Raw genomic sequence first — 23043 nt, forward strand, 5'->3', positions numbered from 1 at the left:
ATGGATTATGTAGGAAAATAGGGACTTTTTGGATGCCCTGGAGGGGAGCTTAGAAAAGCAGCAGGGCCCGGGAAGTGGGGTATGAGTACAGAAAGAGAAGTGTGAGGGCCAGCCCTGACCCCAAGCAAAGGCAAGCCCTTCCCCTTCCTCCAGCGCTTCATCACCATCTCCTGCCTCTCCCCCAGCCCAGCTACCCCGCCCCCGTCCTCCTACCACCACCAGTCCCCACCTCTGTCACCCTCCACTAGAATCACTGATCGATGCCCATTTCCTTCACTGCACTGTGCGCTCCTTGAGGCAACAGACATGCTTTCAATAACTCTGTCTGTTCAGCTCCTGGGATAGTGCCTGGTACATTATAGAAGGGTGTTAAGTGAATGAATGTTCCCAGAACAGAAACTAATAATATTAACACTGAAGTTCTGCTTTCTTATGGATTAAATTGCCTTTAATGAGCTAAGCATTTACAGTCTTCTTTCTCTGGGGAAATGTATTTCTGTTTCTGAACAGCTGACTTATAAATGAACTATTGAGGACAGCGTGTTCATAGGTTGGAGCCTGCCTATTAAAAATTGCATTTCCAAAGCCAAAAATAAATCAGTCTTTGTATTGTGCGTTCCTCTGCAGTGTGAGCAACCATGACCATCATCCATGGTAGTCACTATGGAAACCACATCCGTAGTTACGGTCTCAGAGTGGACCAGTCACCCCTGACCAGGGGTTGCCTTCCTGGGCTAGATGCTCTACATTCTTGGTCTTCTTTACTTCTCCTCCCAGACCTTTTAGGCAGATGCTACGTCTGCTTTCCAGAAGGGAAAACTAAGACTCAGCTACTGGAAAGTATGTGATATGGCTGGGTTCCTAAGCCCCTCTGGTGCCTCAGTTTCCTAATTATAGAATGGGGATAAAAATGTCACCTACATTATAGCTGTTGTGCTGATTAAAGATGTATAATACTGTATCTACTTATAATACTGTGAAATGCTTAGAATAGTGTTGCATGCCTACTAAGCCCTCAGTAAATGTTAGGGTTCGGATCCTATGGCAGACCCAGGGTTTGTGCCGGAATCCATCTCACAAAGCTCGTGCTGTTTCCAGTAGATGATTAACATGTGCTTGGAAAGCCATAGACAAACTGCTCCTAATCCACTCTAGGACCCACCCTCCCTCTACCCTCCCGGATCCCTGCACTTGTCTATTTCAGTGAGATTCAGAGATGGGGTGGGGAGGACCAGGGCTGGAAAGGTGTGCAGGGGAGGATGGAGGTGGCACTCTGCAGCGCTTAGACTCCCTGAAAATAGCTCTGGATCCAGGGGTGCCTGGAAAGAGGGTGTCTGCCACGGGCAGCAGGCGCCCGGGCCCTCTTTACAGCCATCCTGTGGGGCTTTTGAGAGAAAACACTGAGCATCCTCCTAGGTGGGGAGTAAGAGCTCAGTGGTCGTTTCTAAATCTATGTCTGTCACCCATCGCTGTGACAGAAAACAACTACTTCAAATATCATTTCCTTGGGCAAGTGGGCCCTACCCCAAACAGTTTCTTACAGGAGTGGACAGGCTATAAACCTGGGTTCCCCTTAAAGCCTTCCCTAACTGTATTGCCCAAGAGTTGTCTGTCCTTTCAGACTCCCAAAAAAAGTAAACCTAACTGCTTCTACCTCAAGGTCTCTTTAAGACGTAGAAAAGAGCTTTAGCTACACTGGGAATTATTGATGAAACCAGAGGATTTATAACATCCCTACGTTTATTATTAATATCCATTTCGACTAGTTTATTTAGCAATAGAAATCATGTTCTTATTGTCGTAAAGAGTTGCTACTCTATCGTAATTTGTCCGCGAATGAAGGAAAGACTGATGGTCCCCAATGACCCCTCGCCATTTGGAAAATTCCCAGAAAGCCAAGTTAGATGTGGGTTTGGGAGAAGAGCCTGAGACCCAATGGTTTCAGTGTCTGAAGCTCCTCTTCTCAGTAGCTAAGCCAGGGAGCTCTCTCCCCATGTTCTATACCATTGAGGTGTCTCCACTGGCCAGTTCACACCTTAGACATGCTGTGTTAGTGCCCCTTATCTTGCGTATCTCTGTGATGCAAACCTAGTGTAATGGTGTTCTCTAGACAATCAGTTTCGTCGTTTTTCAGTCTCACTATATATTCTTCATTTATTCATTCAGCAGATAGACTCTAAATATCTACATAAACCACTGCCCGGAATACGGTGTGGGAAGATCAGAAGAGCTCTGTGCAAGCACGCTCTCTCTCTCTCTCACCTTCCTGTCATCACTGAGTTCAGAGTCCAACCACACATCTGTCCCTGTCTATCCCAGCGGCTGCCACGCTGTCCATGGTTAAGGCCTAGAGACCTGGGGATAAGAAAGACCAATAGCTGCGCTTCTTTCTCTCAGAGTCTCTCCTGAAACCCCTCCCACCTTCCGTAAGCCCCCGATTCGACCTGGATTCTACCTCCTAGCAGAATCCTGCCACTTTCCACAGTTCCTTGGATTAACTAAGGCCTCTGTTGTATCATCTGCCTGGCTTTTTGTTTAAGTTTTCCTGTTCTCTGCACTTAGCATAACACCTAGTACATAATAGCAATGAATTCAACAGGTTATTTATTGGATGGTTACCACAGTTACACTGTGAGTAGGGTTGCCAGACTTTTAGCAAATAGAAATACAGGGCACCTACTTAAATTTGAATTTCTGATAAACAGCAAATATGATTTTAGTATAAATGTGTCCCCAGATTTCATGGAACCCTACCTGTGAGGTGCTGGAGATGGGCTTAAACAGTCCTGGTCTCATAGTCCGGTGAGGGGGGCAGACACTCAAAACGTTAGACCAAGTACCATGATAGAGGTATGTCCTTGGGTGTGTTCCTTTCAAGGTTAAATAAACCCAGTCTTTTAACCTTTCAGCATGAGACTTGCGCCCCTTACCTTTCATGGTTTTCTGAACCTTCTCAAATTTCACTTGTGAGTTATAGGAGAGAGCAGTGATCATAAAACCCTCCCACTAGCGCATCGCAGGGCCTGACCATGTCCTTCCCACCTGCCACATTTCTCTTTAGCTTCCCATTATAGGCTCCCTATTTAAATAGCAGCACTGCATTATCAGCTCGTGTAGCTTGTGGTCCTCTAGGACTCCATGATCCTTTTTGACCATGCTTTGACAAAGCCAGTTCCTGCCCCTTCTTACTCTAGGACCATGTGGTTTTACATCCTGTGAGAGTTACTTTGTATGATCCCTAATTGAACTTCATCCTTTTAATATCCTCTTTCCTCATGCCAGACTTATTACTTTGATGTTTACTTCTATTTCCAAATGGCCAACCATCCAATCCAATTTAATGTCATAGCAGATTCAAGGAGCAAGTTTTCCATCCTACCATCTAAGTGATGACAGAAAATGGCGCCTTTCCCTGTGTATTTAATGTTACCCTCACCCTCCCAACTCAAGCAATCACATCTACCCTTTCACCAAGGGTCTCATCTACCTTTTGATACAGAGAAACTTTTTTCTTTACGGTTTACTCTGGCATTGGGTAGAGACTTTTTCCCATTCTGTTAATTGGCTCCTGATTTGAAATTAATAGAATAGTTTTAAGTAGACTAGGTTCTCTGTAAACCACTGACAAAGGGAACATGACACATGCACCTGGAACCATTAAAAGGACCCAGTGGGCTCGTATCTTAAAAGAATCATCATGGAGCTTGATAAGGAAGCTTGAATAACTTCCTGCTAAGTAGCTGAGACAATAACCCAATTAGTGCACACATTTACCTCTAATTACCAGATAAGGTAAATCCACCCAGATAAGGATTTAATAAAATATAAGTGTGAAATGGACTCATCTAGATTAGTCTCCCAAATATATATTGCAATTCATAAGCAAGCTACCCTGCCAGTAATTCTCTCTCTTCATTTGCTTATTCTAGAAAAAGTCTCTCTCCAAGCCTGAGACGAAACACGCCTTGGGTTTTAAGTGGAAAAATTAATCTTAATATGTTTATCTGATGTGAACTTGAAGTTGTTCTTCTGAGAATTCACATCAGACCAAGCTAGCGGGGCTAGACTCAAGGAGAAAGGCACTGACAGGAGGTATGTTATTAGAGACAAGAGTTTCCAGGGAGCAGTGACCCTAAAAGGCAGTCTAAGCTCAGGACATCCTGTAGGGCAGGCCCCCAGTTAAGCAACTGATCTAAAATCTCAAAGAGGTTCTAAAATAGGTTTATCCCTCCCTATCTGTGTTTCTCTTTTTTCCCCACTAATGGAAATTATATTATATGGTGTGACATATTCATACTTAACATATTTACAACTTTTGTCTCTCCCTGCTAGACGTAACCTCCATGAGGGCAAGACTTTTTGTCCTTATTTACTGATGTATCCACAGTAACTATAATAGAGTCTGGCAAATATAGGTGCTCCAATATTTGTTGAAGAATGAGTTAATGAACTATTTAGTTGAATGAATGAATGAATAAGACAGTTACATAATTCATATAGCGTTCATAGCATAAGCCAATACTTCCTTTTCTTTATTAGCCCTTTGAATGTGCAGAACAGGAGGAGATAGTTTCATCAATAATGGTGGGGAAGAGAGGGTAATGTAGAGAAATAATGGACATTTATAGTCTCAGAATTTGCTCGTCTTGTGATTTCTACTGTCAAATCATCTAAATCAAGCAGGTGTATAAGAAGAATACCGAATAATACTACTATTGTGGCTAGTCATATCTTAAATTATAAAGTGACCTCAGGATTTATTTGGCAAGATACTTGATTTCTCCAAGCCCCTGATGGCTCCTCATCTCATGTGCGAGCAGGGTATGGTGGGTCCTCTGTGTACGCATGTGCTCACGAAGTCCGGATTGTTCTCTGAGCGTGAGACCTCAGCTTCTCAATCAGCCAGGTGTCCAGCAAGTGCTTTCTGCTCTCCCATCACTCGTTTAACAAGAGGTAGCCAGCCCTGAAATAACTGAAACAGTGCCACTTTCCACTTTGAGAGGGAAAAGAGATAAATGATGATAAAACCAGCTTTATATAAAGGAATTATTAAAAGTAAAAACAGTTTCTAAGATTTTCCTGGAATAAACACATATTAAACACAATCTCTTAAACCATCTTTGATCTTTTGGGTCTAAATTCCTACTCAGCGTTCACACCCCAGTATCATGATGCATAGCAGAGCTCACTGAGCATGTCTGATGAAGGGTAACCCCAAAGAGGAGTGTGAATTACCGTAGTTTAGGATGATCTACGACAAAAGGATTGAAAGTGAAAGGGCTTTTGACTTAACCCTCAGTCAACTGGAGAAGTTAAATCCATTCCTCTCCTGATGTGGTTACTGGTCTTTTACTTTTGTAGCAGTCGCCTTATAATAATGGCATTCGGATTGTAATTGGAGGCCCGTTAAGGACAAGGGAAGCACAACTGGACTCTCATTATCCCTAAAGGCCCCGGGGAGTGGAAGCCTCTGCCTTCCCTCGATGCTGACGCTCGAGCAGCCCCTGGTGCTGAGTAGATGCTCAGTACGCGCGTGGTGACTGGATGATGGAGGGGACAGGAGCCGGGGATGGCCCTTTGGCCCTGGATAGGTCATGAACTGCCCAGGCCTCTGCTTCCTGCTCTCCACAATGAGGACGTCGCTCAGTCGGCATTTCTCAAACTTTGTTTCACAGCCCACGCGTGTCCTGGGACACATAATGGGTATTCTTTTAAAAGATCCACAGCAGAACGTGTTCGGGAAGATGCTGTAACAAGGTTAAGTAAGTTCCTTTACCAAAGGACTTGTTGGAGCCCTCTGCTGTGTGGGTCCCTTGTGACCCCAGAAGCGGATGCAGTGTGTACAGCGGGCTCACTGACCCCCTCCCTGGGCCGACACTCTGCAGGCTGCAATGTCCCCTGCTTGGGGGCTGACGTTATTGACCAAGGCAAGGAGTTCTGGTCTGCGTAAATGTGGCACAATGCGAGCGTGTGTGCTCATGCTGGAGTTTCCATCTCTTGGTTTGGAAGCGACTGATCTGATTGGTGGCCAGGAAAGCAGAGGTGTGCCCGTCCCCCTGCCACGCCTCTCCCTGGATCCTCAGCCCTGCCTGGCACAGACCTTTGGCTGCCCGCCCCTGACCCCAACTTCGCAACCCTTGAGCTGTTTCCACTGTGATAAGAACCTCAGGTCATCATGCTAACAAGTGGAGCGCCCCTAAATTCCTGGGGCATCCTGCGTATGGAAATCCTGGTAGTAACCCTCAGCGGTGTCCCCCAAACTGTAGATGAGCTGCCGGGGCTTCTACGGAAGCTCTGGAGTCCCAGTTTCCACGGTGAATCCATCTGTACCATTTACTTAAAATCTTCATTAAAGGCCATTTCTCTTTGCCAGCGCCCACAACTTTCATAAAATACCTACACGGTCCCTGCCCTCTCACGGGTCTGTCCGCGCCGTGGTGTGAGCGGACAGAAGGCAGTAACGGCTTTTTGTAACAGTCTCGCCTAAGGGGAGGTTGAGGAAGCACGATCAAGGCCACCCGTCAGGCACAGGATGACGTAAGGATAAAATTCAAATGCCTCAGTCCTTACGCCTCTGTTTCCTTCATCCCCATGTTACCATAATCATCTCCAGCTCTGTCACGTTTCTGGTGCCAAAGAAATATCCATACGCACTGTCAAGTCCTAAATTTGACACGCTCTTGTGGGATCTCAGCTCGGATATATTTTTTGAAGGCAAAAGTGGAGACGGGGCCAGGAAAGGTGTCCCCAGCCGGCATGAGGACGTATTAACTCCTTATTCACCAGGGATGCCAGAAGAGCACAAGCTCTGAACAAGTCATTCTCAACTGTGTTGACTGATGATGCATTCACCAGCAAGGAGGGCACTTTGAGTGCTTTTTAAAAATATAATAAATAGATCTACATTTGTGCTATTCAGTTCATTCACTCATTTAGTCATTCATTCATACTGAGAGCCTACAAAGTGCCACTTTCTATTCTAGGTACCCGAGAGACAGCAGTGATCAAAACAGACAAAAATCTTGTCCTTCATGTCACTTGTATTCTAAAGGCGGGGTTGGCGGAGGGGAGAAAAGTAAAAGGCAATTATATGCAATCTAAGAAGGTGTTTACTGCACAGAGAAACATAAAGCAGAGAAGGGAGATAGTGTTGGCAGAGAAGTTGCATCTTTAAATCTGGTGGTCAGGGAAGGTCTCAGTGAGACTATCAGGTCTGACCTGAAGTTCGTGAGGGAGCGATGGGTATCTGGGGATTTCGGTGTTCTTAGGATCTTCCAGGAGGCCAGGGTGGCTATGAGGGGTGGGCGAGGAGAGCAGTGGGAGAGGAGGTGGTGTGGATGAGGCCCCCCTGCCACGTCCTCTCCTTCCTTCTTCTGAACGTATGAGCAGACTTGGATTCTGTCAAGGCTTACGCTTTGGTGTCTTTTCCATATATTCCTCCCGGTATTTTCTCCTGGGAATAGGCCAGACCCCCAGTGAGCATGCCCGCCCCAGCTTCTCAGTTCTTCATTTGGTTGCTTTAGCTGTGTAATGATAACTAAATGCTGCGTCCTTCCCCTGCCCGACCACGACACGTGCTCGGCCGCTCGGCTCCTGCCTGGACACCAACTCGGTGGTCCATATTCACACATACAAACATTCTTTCCAACTTCTGTTGACACACTGTGCCCGGGTCCCTCTGCATCTTTGCTGGTGCCCTTCCTCTTGTCCTGAGTGCCCTCCCCACACATCTTCCTGTATAAATCTTGGCCCATCTGTAGAAGTCAGCTCCGTCTCTGCTTCCTCCCTGTACCCTCCTCATCCCCATTCTCTTATGATGGTCTCTACTCCCTGTAAACCTCCATTGCCTTTACTTTCCTTACGTCCCTTTTGGAACTTGGCCTATTCATTTAGTCATTGGATTATTCTACTCTACATGTTTGCTGGACATCTACTCTGTGTATCTAGAGCTCTGTGATGTGTTTTACAGATAAGTGTGAGAACCCTGGATTGAAAGCCTAGGTGTGTGGCTTTCTTCAAGTTACTTATCTCTCTGGGCAACAGTTTCCATGTCGGTTACATGGAGATAATAATACCTCCCTCATAGGGTGGATGGGAAGATTAGTGAGTTACTATATGTAAATTGTGTGGTACGTTAACATAGACGTGTTAGCTGTGTCTGTATTATACTATCACTATTATTTCCAACTGAACTGCAATGTAAGAATTGTATCTGTTGCCCCATTTCATTTCAGATACTCATTTCAGAGCTCAGTGACTTATGCATGGATTATCCACGTTAAATGTGTGCTGATGTTGATACTTTAGGGTTACCCACCTAAGACTTCAGGGTACAAGTATGACATGGTGAAGTGTCATAATGCAGGAGTAAGCCCATCTGCTCTGCTCTACTAGCTCAGGGACCAAACCTCAACGAGCTGACGTGAACTATGATGCCACTATCTAATCTTACGAAATATTTCAGGAAATATTTATTAAGGCTTATATATGCAAATTTAGGAAAATACAAAAGAAATGACTGCTTTACAATGAGGAAAACTGATCATTAACTATAAATTCCAGGAATCCAAAGAACTTGTATTTTCTTTTCTACAAGCTCTTGTTTGGGCCACAGCAGGAGGGAAGTGACAGGAGGAGAGCGAGTTCCGTTCCCTCCATCACTCCCTCCACTCTACAGCCTGTCACCCACTGGAGCCCCAGCTCAGAGAGGCAAGGGGCTCCTTCCCCAGAAGCACAGCACCCAGAGTTGTGAAGACATACTTACCAGGTTTCTTGCATCCAAGTAGAGGTTTCTTCACATGCAAACTTAGATGTATTTGCCACTGTAGACAACCACAGTACTAATATTAATAACAAGAGAAAAAAGAGCAGAAACAACTAAGGTGTCAAGTGCTTCCTAAATGCTGACTCACTTCCTGGTAGCAAAATGGGATCAGTTTCTCCTGGTGCCCAGGAAGAGAACTGAGTTAATTTGGGCACAGTCATTATATACCTGTATCTTCTAACTACATTCTGGGTTATTGTTATCGCAAGTCAGTCACCTATTCCAAATGAATTTGAACAATATTGTCTCCGACGAATAATGTATAATGAAATGTAAAAACAATTATTTTTCCCCCCACTTCCATCCCGGATTATAACTCTCATGAAGGTGAAGAGTCTGACTTTCTAACCCATCACCGTATCCACAGCCAGCTCGTTCCATGGTGGGGTCCTAGGTGGCTACGCTGGGCCCCATGTTTGAAATGGAAGATTTGTAATGAGATGCTATTCCTTATTTCTCCTCCTGAACATTGTTGAAATTCAGTTTCAAAGCTAAATGGTTTGTTTATTAAGTCACTCAGTTAATAAACGGTGGAGCTCGGTTTTGAATTTAGATCTTCTGAGCCCATAACCCGTGTCCTTACTTAACTGTTCTATCATTACATGGCCCTTTCAGTGTAAGCGCATTCTGCCTGCTTTCCCCATCCGTCCCAAGTACTTACGGACCATGCAACAGTGAAGATCATACCTTCAGAGAGTCTGGTCTGTGTTGTCATCTGACCTTCTCTCCTCTTTGGGCGAACAAGGTGTCACCGTGGGAGAGGACGGGGACCACTTTCCCCAGCCACCCCGTCCCGCCTTCAGGTGTTGTTCAGAGTCTGAAGCCACACGCACATACACACATCATCCTACTTTGGCTGTAGGATAATGTTATGGGAAGAATGAGTATCAGGCAGAATAATAAGATAATAACAGTTGATGTACTTACTTTATAGTTCATGGGAAAATTGGGAAGATCAAAAGAGAGGAGAGATGCAAAAAGAGATGCACTTGGGGGGACGGGGTCCCAGGCAGTGTGGTACCTCTCATGGCCCATTTACCTTAAAGAAATGAGAATTTATGCTCACACAGAAATTTGTATATCAGTGTTATAGCTGCTCTATTCATAGTTATCCCAAGCTGAAAGTAACCAAAATGTCCTTCCATGGGTGAATGGATAAACAAACCAATACAGCCATACAGTGGAATCCTACCCGGCAATAAAAAGGAATGACCTACGGATACACAGCAGCAGCATGGATGAATCTCAGAGGCATTATGAGAAGCGAAAAGCCCGTCTCAAAAGGCTACATGCTGTGTGATTCCATTTGTAGGACATTCTGGAAAAGACAAAACTATGGGAACAGAGGACAGATATCAGTGGTCGCCAGAGGTTAAAGGTGGAGGGAGGACTGTAGACAAGGAACATAAGGGAATTCTTGGGGTGATGGAATTGTTTTGTGCCCTGATCGTGCTGCTGGTTACAAGATTCTCTATGTGGTTAAAATTAATTGAATGAACGGGGAGTTACTGTTTAACAGGTATGGCATTGCAGTTGGGGAAGATGAAAAAGTTCTGGAGGTGGATGGTGGTGCTGGTCGCACAGCAATGTGAATGCACTTAAGGTCACAGAACTGTTCACTTAGAAATATGTTAAATGGTAAATTTTATTGCTAAAACAGAAGGACATTTTTAGAAGATAAAATGAGTACCAAACATACCTTTCCTATGAATAAATAAAAATAGCACAAATTCCTGTGTTAAAGGCAAAAGGTTCTCAGATTGGATCACAAAGCAAAACCAAACTATAGACAATGGATTAAAAGATATATCAATAACAAAAAATGATCAATTTTATGTCTATTTTACCCCAATTTAAATGAATGAATGAATCAATAGAATAACAAAATGCATAGAACTGTACATAAAGAATAATGAAAGTCAATGATAAAACAGCCCTGTGAAAACAGAAGGTGCAGATACTAATAGCAGTGAAAACAGGAGAGAGCTGTATAGGTAAAGTGGTCCCCGAAGAATTCTGCTGTTCTGCCGCCTCCTCATTATTAGTAGCCCGGGCAAAAGCTGCCCTTGTCACCTAAGCACTCCCACCTTTTCTCCTGGGTGCCTCAGAGGGCTGAGTGGCATTTGGGCATTGACTTTCTGTGTGTGATTCAAATGTAAAAGCCAGAGTGATGGAATGAATATTGATGTGTGGGATTGTCAAGCTTTGAAGACAAAAGCCCCCAGATTCCATGTCTCATGCGGGTGGACCCTGCAAACAGGACATTACAATATCCATCTCTGCAAGGTCACAGAGCTGGTTTGTCCTAATTTGCATATACTAATCGGACTCCCGACTGAAGGAGAAGAGCCATCTTTCAGGGTCGCCAGCCACCCCAGAAGGGGTGCTCCCCCTTGCCTCCCTCGTCCTTTGAGTAGAGACCCTTTCCTTCGCCTGCTGTCATTCCCAAGATCTAACACTAAGGAACCTCGTTGGGCTGTGTCTGGTCGTCAGCACAGAAGCCTGGGCGCCATCAACATGGAGGAGGGTTCTGGTTTTCTTTTCTTCTGCCATCATGGCCTCAAAAACTCCGCGAGGATCTGTTTCCTTCCTCACCGTGGGAACTGAACAGAGTTGGACGAGGAGTGTCTTACAGCAGAGGGTTCTTCTAACGTGAAGGGACATTCCCGCCCCACCTCCACCCTTCCAAGCCCAACCCATCCCCCTACCAAGTTAAATGCAGCCTCCTCCAAGAAGCCATCCAGGAAACCAGGCTGCTTGCAGCCTCTCTCCTGTGGAATTTCGGTGGCACTGGCACGCAGCCCGCGGTCGTGATTTCATCTAGCTGTGCGTACGGCCTCTTTCCCATTCTTGGACGGTCAGGAAGCGTCTGACCGTCCCTGTGCTCCCTGGGGCACAGACCCTCATCCGAGCGCACGTCCTCCTCAGCTCCTGTCTCTCTGCTTTGTTCCTTCCAACCTGCTCTTCATGCTGACCCTCCGGGCTCTTTCTAACACAAAAACCCAGTCTTGACCCTCGGCCAGAATTCTTCAGTTGCTTCTGATAATGATGACGATGACAGTAATAATAGCTAATATAGTGTATTTAACACGTGCCAGGCACTGTGCTAACATGTTGCCCAGATTAACCTGTTGAGCACTAAGAAGCCTCATGAGGTAGGTAGCATTATTAGCCCCATTGTACAGATGGGGAAACTGGGGCACAGAGAAGTTAAGTGAGTTGCTCCAGGTCACACAGCTATTAAGCGGCAGAGCTGGGATTTGAACTCAAGCAGTCTGGCTCCAGAGGCTCTGCTGTTTCTTTTCCCTTAGGGCATGGACTCTGAACTCCTTTGTGCAGAATTCAACTCCCATTGTGAGCCAGGCCCTGCCTCTTCAGCCCTGTTGCCCTCCAGTTACCAGGGCCGTATCTGTTAGGCTCCGGCAATGACAAACCACTCATGATCTCCAGTCATGCCCGGTCTCTCCCAGGGCCCTGCGTCTGCACAGACTGCTGTGTCTATCTAAAAACCCCTTCTCTCCTCTTGTCCTACTAGATAACTCTCCCTTCAGCTCTTAGCCCTGGCTCTGCAGCCTCCTTAAGGCTGTTCAGGGCAGCGCCCTTTGCTCTGGCCTCCACTGTCACGGGCACGCTGCTCCGTGGCGCCCAGCGTGTCACTCCCAGTCCCCCAGCCACACCCGCTGCACGTCCCCCGATGCCCACGTGCCTGGATCCTCCTCGTCATCCAGCGCTTTGTTCAGAAGCCACCTTCCCAGAGGGGGCTTCTTAGGACAGCCAGCCTAAACTTAATCTCTGCCAGTCGCTCTTTATCCTGTATCATAGCTGTGTCCATTTCTTCCCAGCACTTGGTTCTCGCTGTTGGAGATCACCTGTGTGCCCGTTATCTACGGCCGCACGGCAACCTACCCCAGCACCTGGTGGCTTAAAGCAAGGGCCGTTTCACTGTATTTCCCCAGTTTGTGGGTCAGATGTGTGGGCGGGGTTGCCTGGTGCCCTCGCTGGAGTGGTTGGAAGGCTGGGCTCAGCCGGGCCTGCAGATAGAAGCGCCTAGATACAACAGCTCCGGCGTGGGGCCCGCAGGGTCATAGGGCTTCTTACAGAGGTGACCGCTCCCCTCGGAGCCAGGTTCCAAGACGCCCAGGAGGAAACTGCAAGGCTCTTATGACCTAGCCTCAGAAGTCCCAGAATGTTACTTCTACACATTCTATTGGTCAAGCAAGTCACAAGACCAGGCCAGAATCAAGGACAGGGAACAAACTTCATCTCTCGTACAAGGACTAGCAAAGAATCTGTGGCTCTGTATTAGTCCATTACGTTAGAAAACAAACGACTTATTATCTGCCCTACTTCTTTACAATGTGAACTCCTTGAAGGCAGGTTCTTACTCTCCTGTCATACTGTATCCCCAGCACCCAGAAGATCGTGATAGATGCTATAAATATGTACTGAATGTCTGTATGAATGAAAGAATAAATGAATGCACAAATGAATGAATGAAAAAGTAAAGGAATGAAAAACTGAATGAATGTTTACATCTCTGACTCTCTGGTATGTAAACTTCTTGCTTCCTCATAAATACAGTCCTCTGCACTATTAGATACTCAGGATATATTTGTCAAATGAATGGACGCATTTTAATGATCATTAAAGGAGATAACGTGAGTTGTTCCCAGTATATATATAGGTGTTGAATATGAGTAGCTGCTATTAACAAACTAGTAATGCCTTATACGTAGTAAAATCGGTTTATATATGTATTTAATAAATAAACAAAATGGACCAGATCTCCACTTCCTTGACTTCTTCCCCTTTCCCTTTCCCTCTCCCTCTGCAGCAGGCTGCGGGAGAGCCTCTCTGTTGGGACGGGGCAGCCCCAGGGCCCCCTAATCCCACCATCTCTGGGTGGGGGCAGGGCCTTTGCTCCTGGCCTCCGCACCTCTCTCCTTGCCTGACTGCCAAGACTAACTCACTTTGAGGTCATTAAGATGGGGGCTGAGATGATGGTCTGAGGAGCTCAGAGGGCTGAATTCTGATTGCCGGCAGCTCTCCAGGAGGATCAAGTGAGATTACAGGTCTCTTAACATTCTGGCACTGTTTTGCCCTTGTGCGAGAGCGTGCTTGCAGTGATGGCTGGGCGCCCTGTGTTGAATCCCAAGGAGGTGTTGGCATCTGATATGACAGGAAGGGAAGGACGCCCTCACCGGGCGGCTCCACAGTGCGTGGCTTCACCCCCCCGTGAGCAGTAGAGCCAGGCGGCTGCTGGTTGAGCCGCAGCGGGACGGCTTAGCTCGGGGGTCAAGCCCTATCAGCTGGTCCTCCTGTTTCACCACGTGGCCTGGGACAACTTCCTTGGTCTCTTCAGAGCTTCAGTTTCCTCATCTGTGAAATGGGATCCATCCCCCAAGTTCCTTCCTTTCTGCGTTGTTATTTTCCTCTCTGTGTTTTTAGAATCCCGACCTGGGTAGCTCTGGAAAAAGATTCCAAGTTCAAGGAAGCTCTATAATGGCCCAAGGCGACTAATAAGGAATACTATATAAAATTCCCTATTTGAAAATCAGACTGAGCTTTTTAATTCAATGCTGGTCTCCTTGGTGTATTGGGTTTTTTAATATTTTAAAAATGTGTTTCTTAGAGTCCTTCTTGTTCTATGGATTTTTAAGACTTCCGGTTCTGGACGGTACTAAATTTTACTCCTTCCCCAAACCCCAGAGAGCACAGATTGCCATTCAGGTTAAATAAGTGCCATATAATGCCTCACAGCTTGGGGTAAGTTTTATTACAGGGCATTTATTGGAAGCATCAAGGTGGTATTTGGAGGATTCTTTTTTTCCTTCTTCCTCACTAAAAATACAGTTCTCCATGGCCATGAATTTTAGTAAAATTCAAGTTCCAATGACAGTTTTTTTAAAAATCTAGGTGTTTATTTAAATTTCACCAAGCTGGGACAAGAATCTTGAAAGGAAAAGGCAGGCTCACTTCTGCTTCTGCTTCGGCTAATTGTGGGGTGATACACTCACCCTTTTGGTCCCCAGACTGGCTGAGTTTAAGGAACAAATTAGGGAACAAGAGTTTTCCATCTTAGGGAACATTATCTAACATAGGACAATTTTAGATATTAGAACTTCATCCTCATGGAAGCAGTTAATAGTTTTGAGAATCCACCATGTGCCAGATATTGTGTTAAGTAATCCCAGATATTATCTCAATATTAATTAAAAATAATACTTCCAGAAAAATGGAGCTCCATGAATTTAAATAACTTGCCCATGTTCACGTACTTGGTCAGAGAAAGATCTGGAATTCAAATCCAAATTGTCTGCCTCCAAGACCAATGCTTTCCACAGGACCACGCCTTCCATTCTTCTAGTGTTGGTTGATCTCTCTGATTGTTTTCTGATGGAAGATGCTTTAACTATTCAAGAGTCTTGCTATCTTCTTATTTAATTCCTTTAGTTCTTTAATAGCTTTAAATTGTTTTCAAATATTTTTATCTTGCCAGTGGCTTGTCTTTCCATGATTTTAGCGGTGTCTTTCAAAGAGTTCTTAATTTTAACAAAGTCCAATTTATCTTTTTTTTGTGGTGGATTGTACTTTGGTGTCATATCTAAGAAACCTTTGTCTAACTCAAGGTGACAAAACCTTTCTCCTATATTTTCTCCTGGAAATGTTATAATTTTAGGATTTGTATTTAGATATATGATCTACTTTGTGTTAATTTCTATATATCTTGAGAGATATGGAATGAAGTTTTTTTTGCATATGAATAGCTAGCTGTTCTGACACCACTGGTTGAAGACTGTCCTATCTGTCCTGAATCACCTTTGCACCATACATGTGTTGGTCTACTGGGGGCACTCCGTTCTGTTCCCATGATCTCTTTACTCTTTCTATGCTGATATCCCACTGTCATGATTACTACAGCTTTATAAGTCTTGAAGTCAGGTAGTATAAGTCTTTCCACTTTGTTCTTCTTCTTCAAGGTCATCTTGGCTATTCTAAGTCCTTTATTATTTCTTTAGTTTTTATGTATTCAAAGATATAGTTATAAAACAGCATCTAGAAATCTAAAGATAACTTAGAAATTAAAGTTAATTAAGAGTAGAGTGGAAACTTTCCATAATCTAGCTTCATCAGGACGTGAGGCACTCTGGGTATCACATTCCATTTGGTTAATCGAAAATTGTTGTATCTATAGAGAACAGATTTGTGGTTGCCAAGGGGAAGGTGGAGGCGGTGGGGGGGAAGGACTGGGAGTTCGGGGTTAGCAGATGCAAACTATTATATATATAGGATGGATAAACAACAAGGTCCTACTGTGTAGCTCAGGGAACTATATTCAATGGCCTGTTATAAACCATAATGGAAAAGAATATGAAAAGTAATATATATTTGTATAACTGAATCACTTTGCTGTGCAGCAGAAATTAACACAACACTATAAATCCATTATACTTCAATAAAAAATTTTTAATTAAAAAAAAATTATTGTATCTACCTTACATGGATTGCCGATTTTCAAAAAAACTAGAACATAAAAATTTATACCAGAATTGTACTGGACATGATTTCAACATTCATTGATGTTTCAGAAAATACTTTGGACCCTAGTATTTGGACACTGTGAGCATCAGTTGTCATTGTCCTGGCAAAGTGGGGAATTACGGATTAAAGGGAGCTTATTTGGTTATACTGCTGCCTGCCATGGTATCTACTCTACTTTTGATTGGGGGATACCTTTTTTCAAACATCTAAAGTGTTGTAATTGACAGTTCTATGCACAGCATTCTGTCTCTTCCAACAAAACATATCCCTGTTTACTTTAAACTTGTTATCTGCTGGGGACCATGAGGAATACTATTAATTAAGCCAACATGATTCCTGATAATGTTAGCCATCACTGCTACTATGGGACATTGAGCAAATTACTTGTCCTCTGTGGGCCTCTGTCTTCATCTGTAAAATGAAAGGTTTGGACTAGTTAACCTTGAGTGGCTCATCCAACTCTAAAATTCTTTGACTCTTTTATAGTGTCTTTATTCACTTAAAAATCACAACCTGTTTAAAAACAATTAAACAGAAACTCTTAATGGCAAAAAGCACCTTGGTAAGTCAGAGAGTAGTGGTCTTTTGATGCATTTCAGATTACCTAACAAACACCACTGCATGACCTTACTTTTAACTATGGCCAACTTTAAGCAATGAAGATGGCATTTACGGTTCCTGGTGCTGTGACATTTTGTGGTCCATGAAATCCCCATATTCTGAGAAGCTCTTGAGTGTCTCAGGTCAAGGGAAGGAGAAAGGAGAATGGCTTAAAGCCCAGACAGCTCCAAAGCTTCAGAGTACTCCTGAGTTAGATTTTCAAATGTATCTATCTCCACAGTAAATGGTATAGTATTGAAACCAAGTGGACTTCAGATATCTAGATTGTCTTTCGTATACCAAGGCCCAGCACATATGACCACACACTCTGGTCACATTCTATCTGATCATTGCTGTTCTAATAGAGTGAGACACTTAGAAAGTATGAAGTTTGCTAGGGAATGCAGAATACAGACATGAATTTAAAATAATATAAGGAGTCTTCTTTGAGCACTTACTGTGTGCAAGATGCTGTGCCAGGCGCTTCTTGTGCGTTGTCTCATTTAATACACACAACAATCTTGAAAAGTAGACGTTACTGTCTCCTTATTACATATGAGGAAATTATGCACAGAGAGCTCCTATTACTTGCCCCACGTCACACAGTAATAAGTGGCAGAGCTCCTCTTCAGTCCATATCTGTCTCAATCTAGAGCTTCATGACTACGTCAGAGACTAGCTCTCAGAACTTAGCCAGCTCATTTAGAAAGTAAATGAATTTGTAGTATTAATTATGATCTAAACCAAGAACACAAAGTACTGATAGGTCACTGTTGGGTAGACTTGATGGAAGGAAGAACTCATAGAAAGTGTCCTGAAGAAATTGCTTTGAGTTACATGTTGAGGTGAAGGACATGAATTGGCCTGGGGAGAAAGGTCAGTTCAGGCTGAGGGAACAGACTCTGTGAGGCCGTGAAGATACAAATGAATGAATTGTGTGTTCAGGAAGCAACACAAAGACTTGCTCATTGCAGGGCAATAGCCAGAAATAAAGTTGATGTCATAGGGGTGAAAATCCAAGAGATTTTGCTTTGTGATGCTAAGCCCTGGTAATACACACTCAGTTCTTAAACACGAGAGGGAACATAATTAAAATTGCATTTGCTTTTACAATTTATCCTACAGCTCATGTAGGATAAATATGGGCTTTTAAAGCATCAAGCAAGGTCAAGAGAAAACTTCTTAGCAAAACATATTTGCTATCCAACAAGTGATTTTCAGGAGTATGATGTAGCTTACCTCACTAAGGTCCTGTAGCCTTGATAGTGCAATGAAGGGGCCTGGAAACAGATTTCACACAATTTTCAGAAATAAAGGTAACCAGCCCACTGCAGTTAAGCTAATAGCACATTTCCATCATCCCTGGTTTTGTGCAGTGTGCATAAATGCGGCACACAAGTGTTACAGATTCAAGTCAAGGGTGGGCAGATAGAAAGCTCTCAACAATGTGGAATAAATTGAGTTGAATTGAAGTTCACTTTCAGATAGCAATTGCTGCTCCTGAGTGAGGGCTAATGTATTTGGTGAACTCTTGTTTGTCCCTTCCATGATAAATCCACTAATGCTAACGTAATATCTCTTCACATTTTCTGAAGCACTCATATTCTCTCTGTCTCTCTCTGTCTCTCTCTGTCTCTCTCTGTCTCTCTCTCTCTCTCTCTCTCTCTCTCTCTCTGTCTCCAGTTCCAGAGACCTAATGACTTCTCACCCCCTTTCCGCTTTGGTACTGTGCCCAACGGCAGCACGGAGAGGAATATTCGCAATAACTATGCGGAAATGCACGCCTACATGGGGAAGTTCAACCAGAGGGGTGTGGATGATGCATTGCTCTCCCTGAAAACAGGGTAAGAACTGCTTCCAAGCTCAGAATCTTTGATATGTTGCTCACGTTTATTAAACACACGTGGACTCAGATGTGCCGTGCTTGGTGCCACACCGTGTTAAAGCAAAGAAGGCAGCATGTGCTCCTTATGGATCGCCAAGTTAAAGTGACAGTGTAATTCAGGCCAGTGCGCAGAGATTCCTATGCTAGTATTCACTTCTATGTATTTTCAATAAACTGTATTCCACTTGCATTAATGTAAACATGAAACAAGAATGTAATCGATGGTAAAAGTCGAAGGGGAGAGTCAAGGCTAAAGTTCACGCATTACACACGAAATAAAGACCTGTTGACCAAAAGGTGAAAATGATGATTTTGGTGTCTTATGGACAGGGAGAAATAAACAATGAAAGGGTAAACGTTTTTAGATAACACACAGTAAGAATGTGTTAACCAATCTCCAATTCCAACAAAATTGGCATTCTTTGCTCCAGCTCTATAATCTCAGTTCGTTCACTAAAAGGAGCTCATGAACTGCAAATATGTTTGCTTGCATAATCTCAGCCACATGGGTTCCTTCATTCATTTGGCCTTCAGAAGCCACAGCTGCAGAATAAGACAGACAGTTGACCATGAGAGTTGTTGGAATTTGAGGGTCCTGGGGCCTCATAGCTGATTTCCTGTGTTGTAGGTTAACTAGCAACACTTAGACCTCCTGGTGGCTCTGGTTCTGGAAGAACCACCCAGATGCATGTTTATTAAATACTTTTAGACTCTGTCTTATCATTATGAAGTCACGGCAGATTTCAGAAGATGGGATTTGAGTTTGGGATGGACCACTCTGGGCAGTCTGGTCCCTGGTACAATCACAGTTGTCAATCAGAGCTTTGGCTTTTTGATGGACACGCCTCCTAAAGGATACTCACAGGCCTTTTGAAAAAATGTTCTGTGTCTTTATCACGCCAGAAAGGGTTTCTTTTTTCTTAAGGAGGAGTAAAGCTAACTTAACTTGTAAAAGTGAAGAGGATGATGCCTGCCTTTCTTTCTTGCAGACCTATTACCTATATGAATATATCAGTTTCTTCTTCTCCCTTTGATGTGTTTAAATACTGACCTGTACCTTCCTGACCTTGCCCCTAGCTTTACCCCCTTCCCTATATATTCTTTCCTTGAAAAGCACAGTATGTACAATGAGATTCTCATACGTTTTGGAATTTGAATTCTCTGAATTCTCCTGTATGCTGCACTGGCTTGTGGTTTCACACATTTGCTCTTAACACAAGCTTGTGCTGCCACCACCCCAATGACTCACTTCTCTCCTTGCACTGCAAAACAGAATATTGAAACCCTTCTGACTGCAAAAAAAGCATTGCCCATCTACTGCTACACGTCTACCTACACTTACCCCACTCCAGACTGTAATGAACTGAGAAATGAAAAATGGTATATAAGTCTAACCCATGCTATTTGTTGTTATCATTGTGATGGTTCCTTTTCATTATTTCTGTTATTATTTTTATTGATTCCTTTTTACTCCATCTCCTTTCAGACACAGCTTATGAGTTGGCTTCAGGCCCAGCTTACATTCTCATCATTCCCAGTGGGAGGGAGAGAACTCCTCCTTTCAACCTGAAATCACACAAAGAACAGCCTGGGATTTAGGCTTTAGTTTCTGGCTGAGTTCCACCTTGAGCCCTACTTTGAACCACTTCTCCCCACAGTCTGCTGGAGCCCTACTGCTTCCTATTAATGACCCTATTGGTAGTTTTGTACTAAAATTCCTCCACTGGACTTGCTTTGTTTGTTTCTTTCTCGCGCAGGAAACTGGATGCCTTCATCTACGATGCAGCAGTGCTGAACTACATGGCAGGCAGAGACGAAGGCTGCAAGCTGGTGACCATTGGCAGCGGGAAGGTCTTTGCTTCCACTGGTTATGGCATTGCCATCCAGAAGGATTCTGGATGGAAGCGCCAGGTGGACCTTGCTATCCTGCAGCTCTTCGGAGATGGTGAGTTAAAGAAAGGGACAGTGCCTATTTGGCCTCTTCCAATGGCCAGTCCGAAACATCAACCCTTCTTCCTTCCCCATCCCTCTAACCTCTGCATTTCCAGAAAAGCATTTCACAGTATACTAGGAGATTTGGAGGGTATATATTATTAGTTTCCTAACGCTTTGTAACAAAGTACCACCAACTGAGTGACTTAAACAACAGACATTTGGCTCAAGGTTCTGGAGGCCAGAACCCTAAGATCAAAGTGTCGGCTTTGGTTCCTAATGAGGGACTCGAGGGAGAATCCGCTCCATGCCTCTCCCCTAAGCTCATGGTGGTTTGCTGGCAATCTACAGCGTTCCTTGGTTTGTAGACACATCACCCCTGCTCTGCCTTCATGTTCACATGGCTTTCTCCCTGTGTGCATGTCTTCCCTCTGTACATGTCTGTGTCTGATTCCCTCCCTTTTTGAGGATACCAGTTATATTGGATTAGGAGCCCACCGTATCCAGGTGACCTCATCTTAACCAGTTACATCTGCAATTACCCTACTTCCAAATAAAGTCACATTTCAAGGTACTGGGAGTTAGGACTTCAACAAAGGAACTGCGGGGGCAGCGGGGCGTGGTTATACAATCCAACCCAGGGTGAAATTTGGAGGAGAGGATTAGTCAGTCAAGGAGGTGTGTTTCAGGATTGCAGGGTATGATCAAACCCTCAGGGATAAAGTAAGAGGGGCTGGGATTAGAAGTTCCCCAAACAGCCTTCTCGCATGTGGCCAGAGCAGTGGATGGAATTTCGGAAAGGTCTCTGCTCTCTCTGGGCCCAGAGAAATCCACACGTGGCCATCTGCTCGTCCTTCCCTCTCCCATCTTGCTTGTCCCTCTGGAAGAGGTAGGAAGCAGGGCCAGGGTCCTCAGAGGCAGACACCGGAAGGCACTCACTCCCCAGCGTGACTCTCGTGGCAGACTGAGCAGACAGCTTGCTTTGAGAAAATCTCATCTCCTGTTTCATTACACTCACGCCTTCCGCACCCCTCTTCACTTTATTGTCTAAAGCACCTACTCCTCCTGTTCGTCTCACAGAAGCTAATCCAGTTACGGATGAGCAGCCTGACTCTACTTGGCCTCACAGGCCATCAACCAAGCGGTTCCCTAAGTTCTGTCTGCAGAATCTTTGCTGTTAGGGATACGGGAAGAAGCAGAAGAGCATAGGGGGATTGTCAGACTCTGGGTGAAGTCAGTTGTTCCCTAGTTAGGAAAATCATAGTTTGAGCCAAGAAATGAGTAAAAAGTGATTTGATTAACATTGGAAAGAGGAGGGGGGTTCTAGGTGGGGCGTTACAAGCCATTTTGGTCTAAGAGCTTCTGTCATTGTAATGCAGCTGTCACTTAAAGGCAATAACGGGGCCTCTATGCACGAGGAAGAGCAGCTGTAGAGACAATTTGCAGAAGTTGCCAGAGCTTTGGTCAGATTATTCAGACAAGGTTCACATTTTGAACCAAACTGGAACTATTGGAACAGGCAATTTTCTTCATGAGATTTTCAGATTTTCGCTTCTCTAGAATTAGATGCATTCTCAGGCATATGGTTTCCGTCATTTTCCTTTTGTCTACGATTTCTACCTTTCTAATTCCTAGTATCCACTGAAGTGGATCAAGGTTATTGTAACCTGGCATGACTTGAATTAATCAAAACTTCCTTAAGCAGCGTTAAAAGGAGGCAGGTCCGAATTTGGTGGTCTCATTTTACTGCAGCTTCCTCCCTTTTACTGTGAATACTTATATTTTCAACAAGAGATCAGGAAGCCTGAGGGCCTCTAGGGAATCAATCAATCTCTCTGCCGATATGTCTCTGTCTTTCCTCCCCCCCACCCAATCTGCTTTGCACATTTTTTGAGAGCAATTTTCTGAATCGCTTGTTCGGTTATGTTGTTCCTCACTGTCTACAGCAACAATAACAAAAAGCTCAAAGTGCTTTAGTCTGATACTCAGGCCCTCAGCGATCTTGCATCAGCCTTTTGTATTCAGCTTCCTTTGCCTACTGTTACTCTGTTTGACTCGTTCTGCCTGCCTTTCCCAAATACGCCTTGTGATTTTCTACCTTCCTCCCCTTGATCATGCTATTTCTGCTGCCTGGAGTGCCTTTTTGTACAATATAAATTAAAAGTCACCCATTCACCATGCCCACCTCCAAGTCCTACATTCCTCATGAAAACCCACTGGCCTCCCATCTGCAAAATTACTCTCACTAATTCAGGCAGCT

The 23043-nt window shown here is 44.3% G+C and overlaps 1 protein-coding gene across 1 annotated transcript in view; it reads left to right on the plus strand.

Moving 5' to 3' along the window:
* The window catches only part of GRIN2B (glutamate ionotropic receptor NMDA type subunit 2B), a 345756-nt gene that overhangs the window by 316176 nt on the left and 6537 nt on the right, over window positions 1-23043 (plus strand). Inside the window, exons 10-11 of the mRNA XM_007196043.2 lie at window positions 18650-18810; window positions 20609-20796. Of these exons, the coding sequence (XP_007196105.2) occupies window positions 18650-18810; window positions 20609-20796 (349 nt within the window). The remainder of the gene's footprint in view (window positions 1-18649; window positions 18811-20608; window positions 20797-23043) is intronic.

Source organism: Balaenoptera acutorostrata, chromosome 11, assembly GCF_949987535.1.
Source record: "Balaenoptera acutorostrata chromosome 11, mBalAcu1.1, whole genome shotgun sequence".
In the NCBI taxonomy this organism is placed as follows: domain Eukaryota; kingdom Metazoa; phylum Chordata; class Mammalia; order Artiodactyla; family Balaenopteridae; genus Balaenoptera; species Balaenoptera acutorostrata.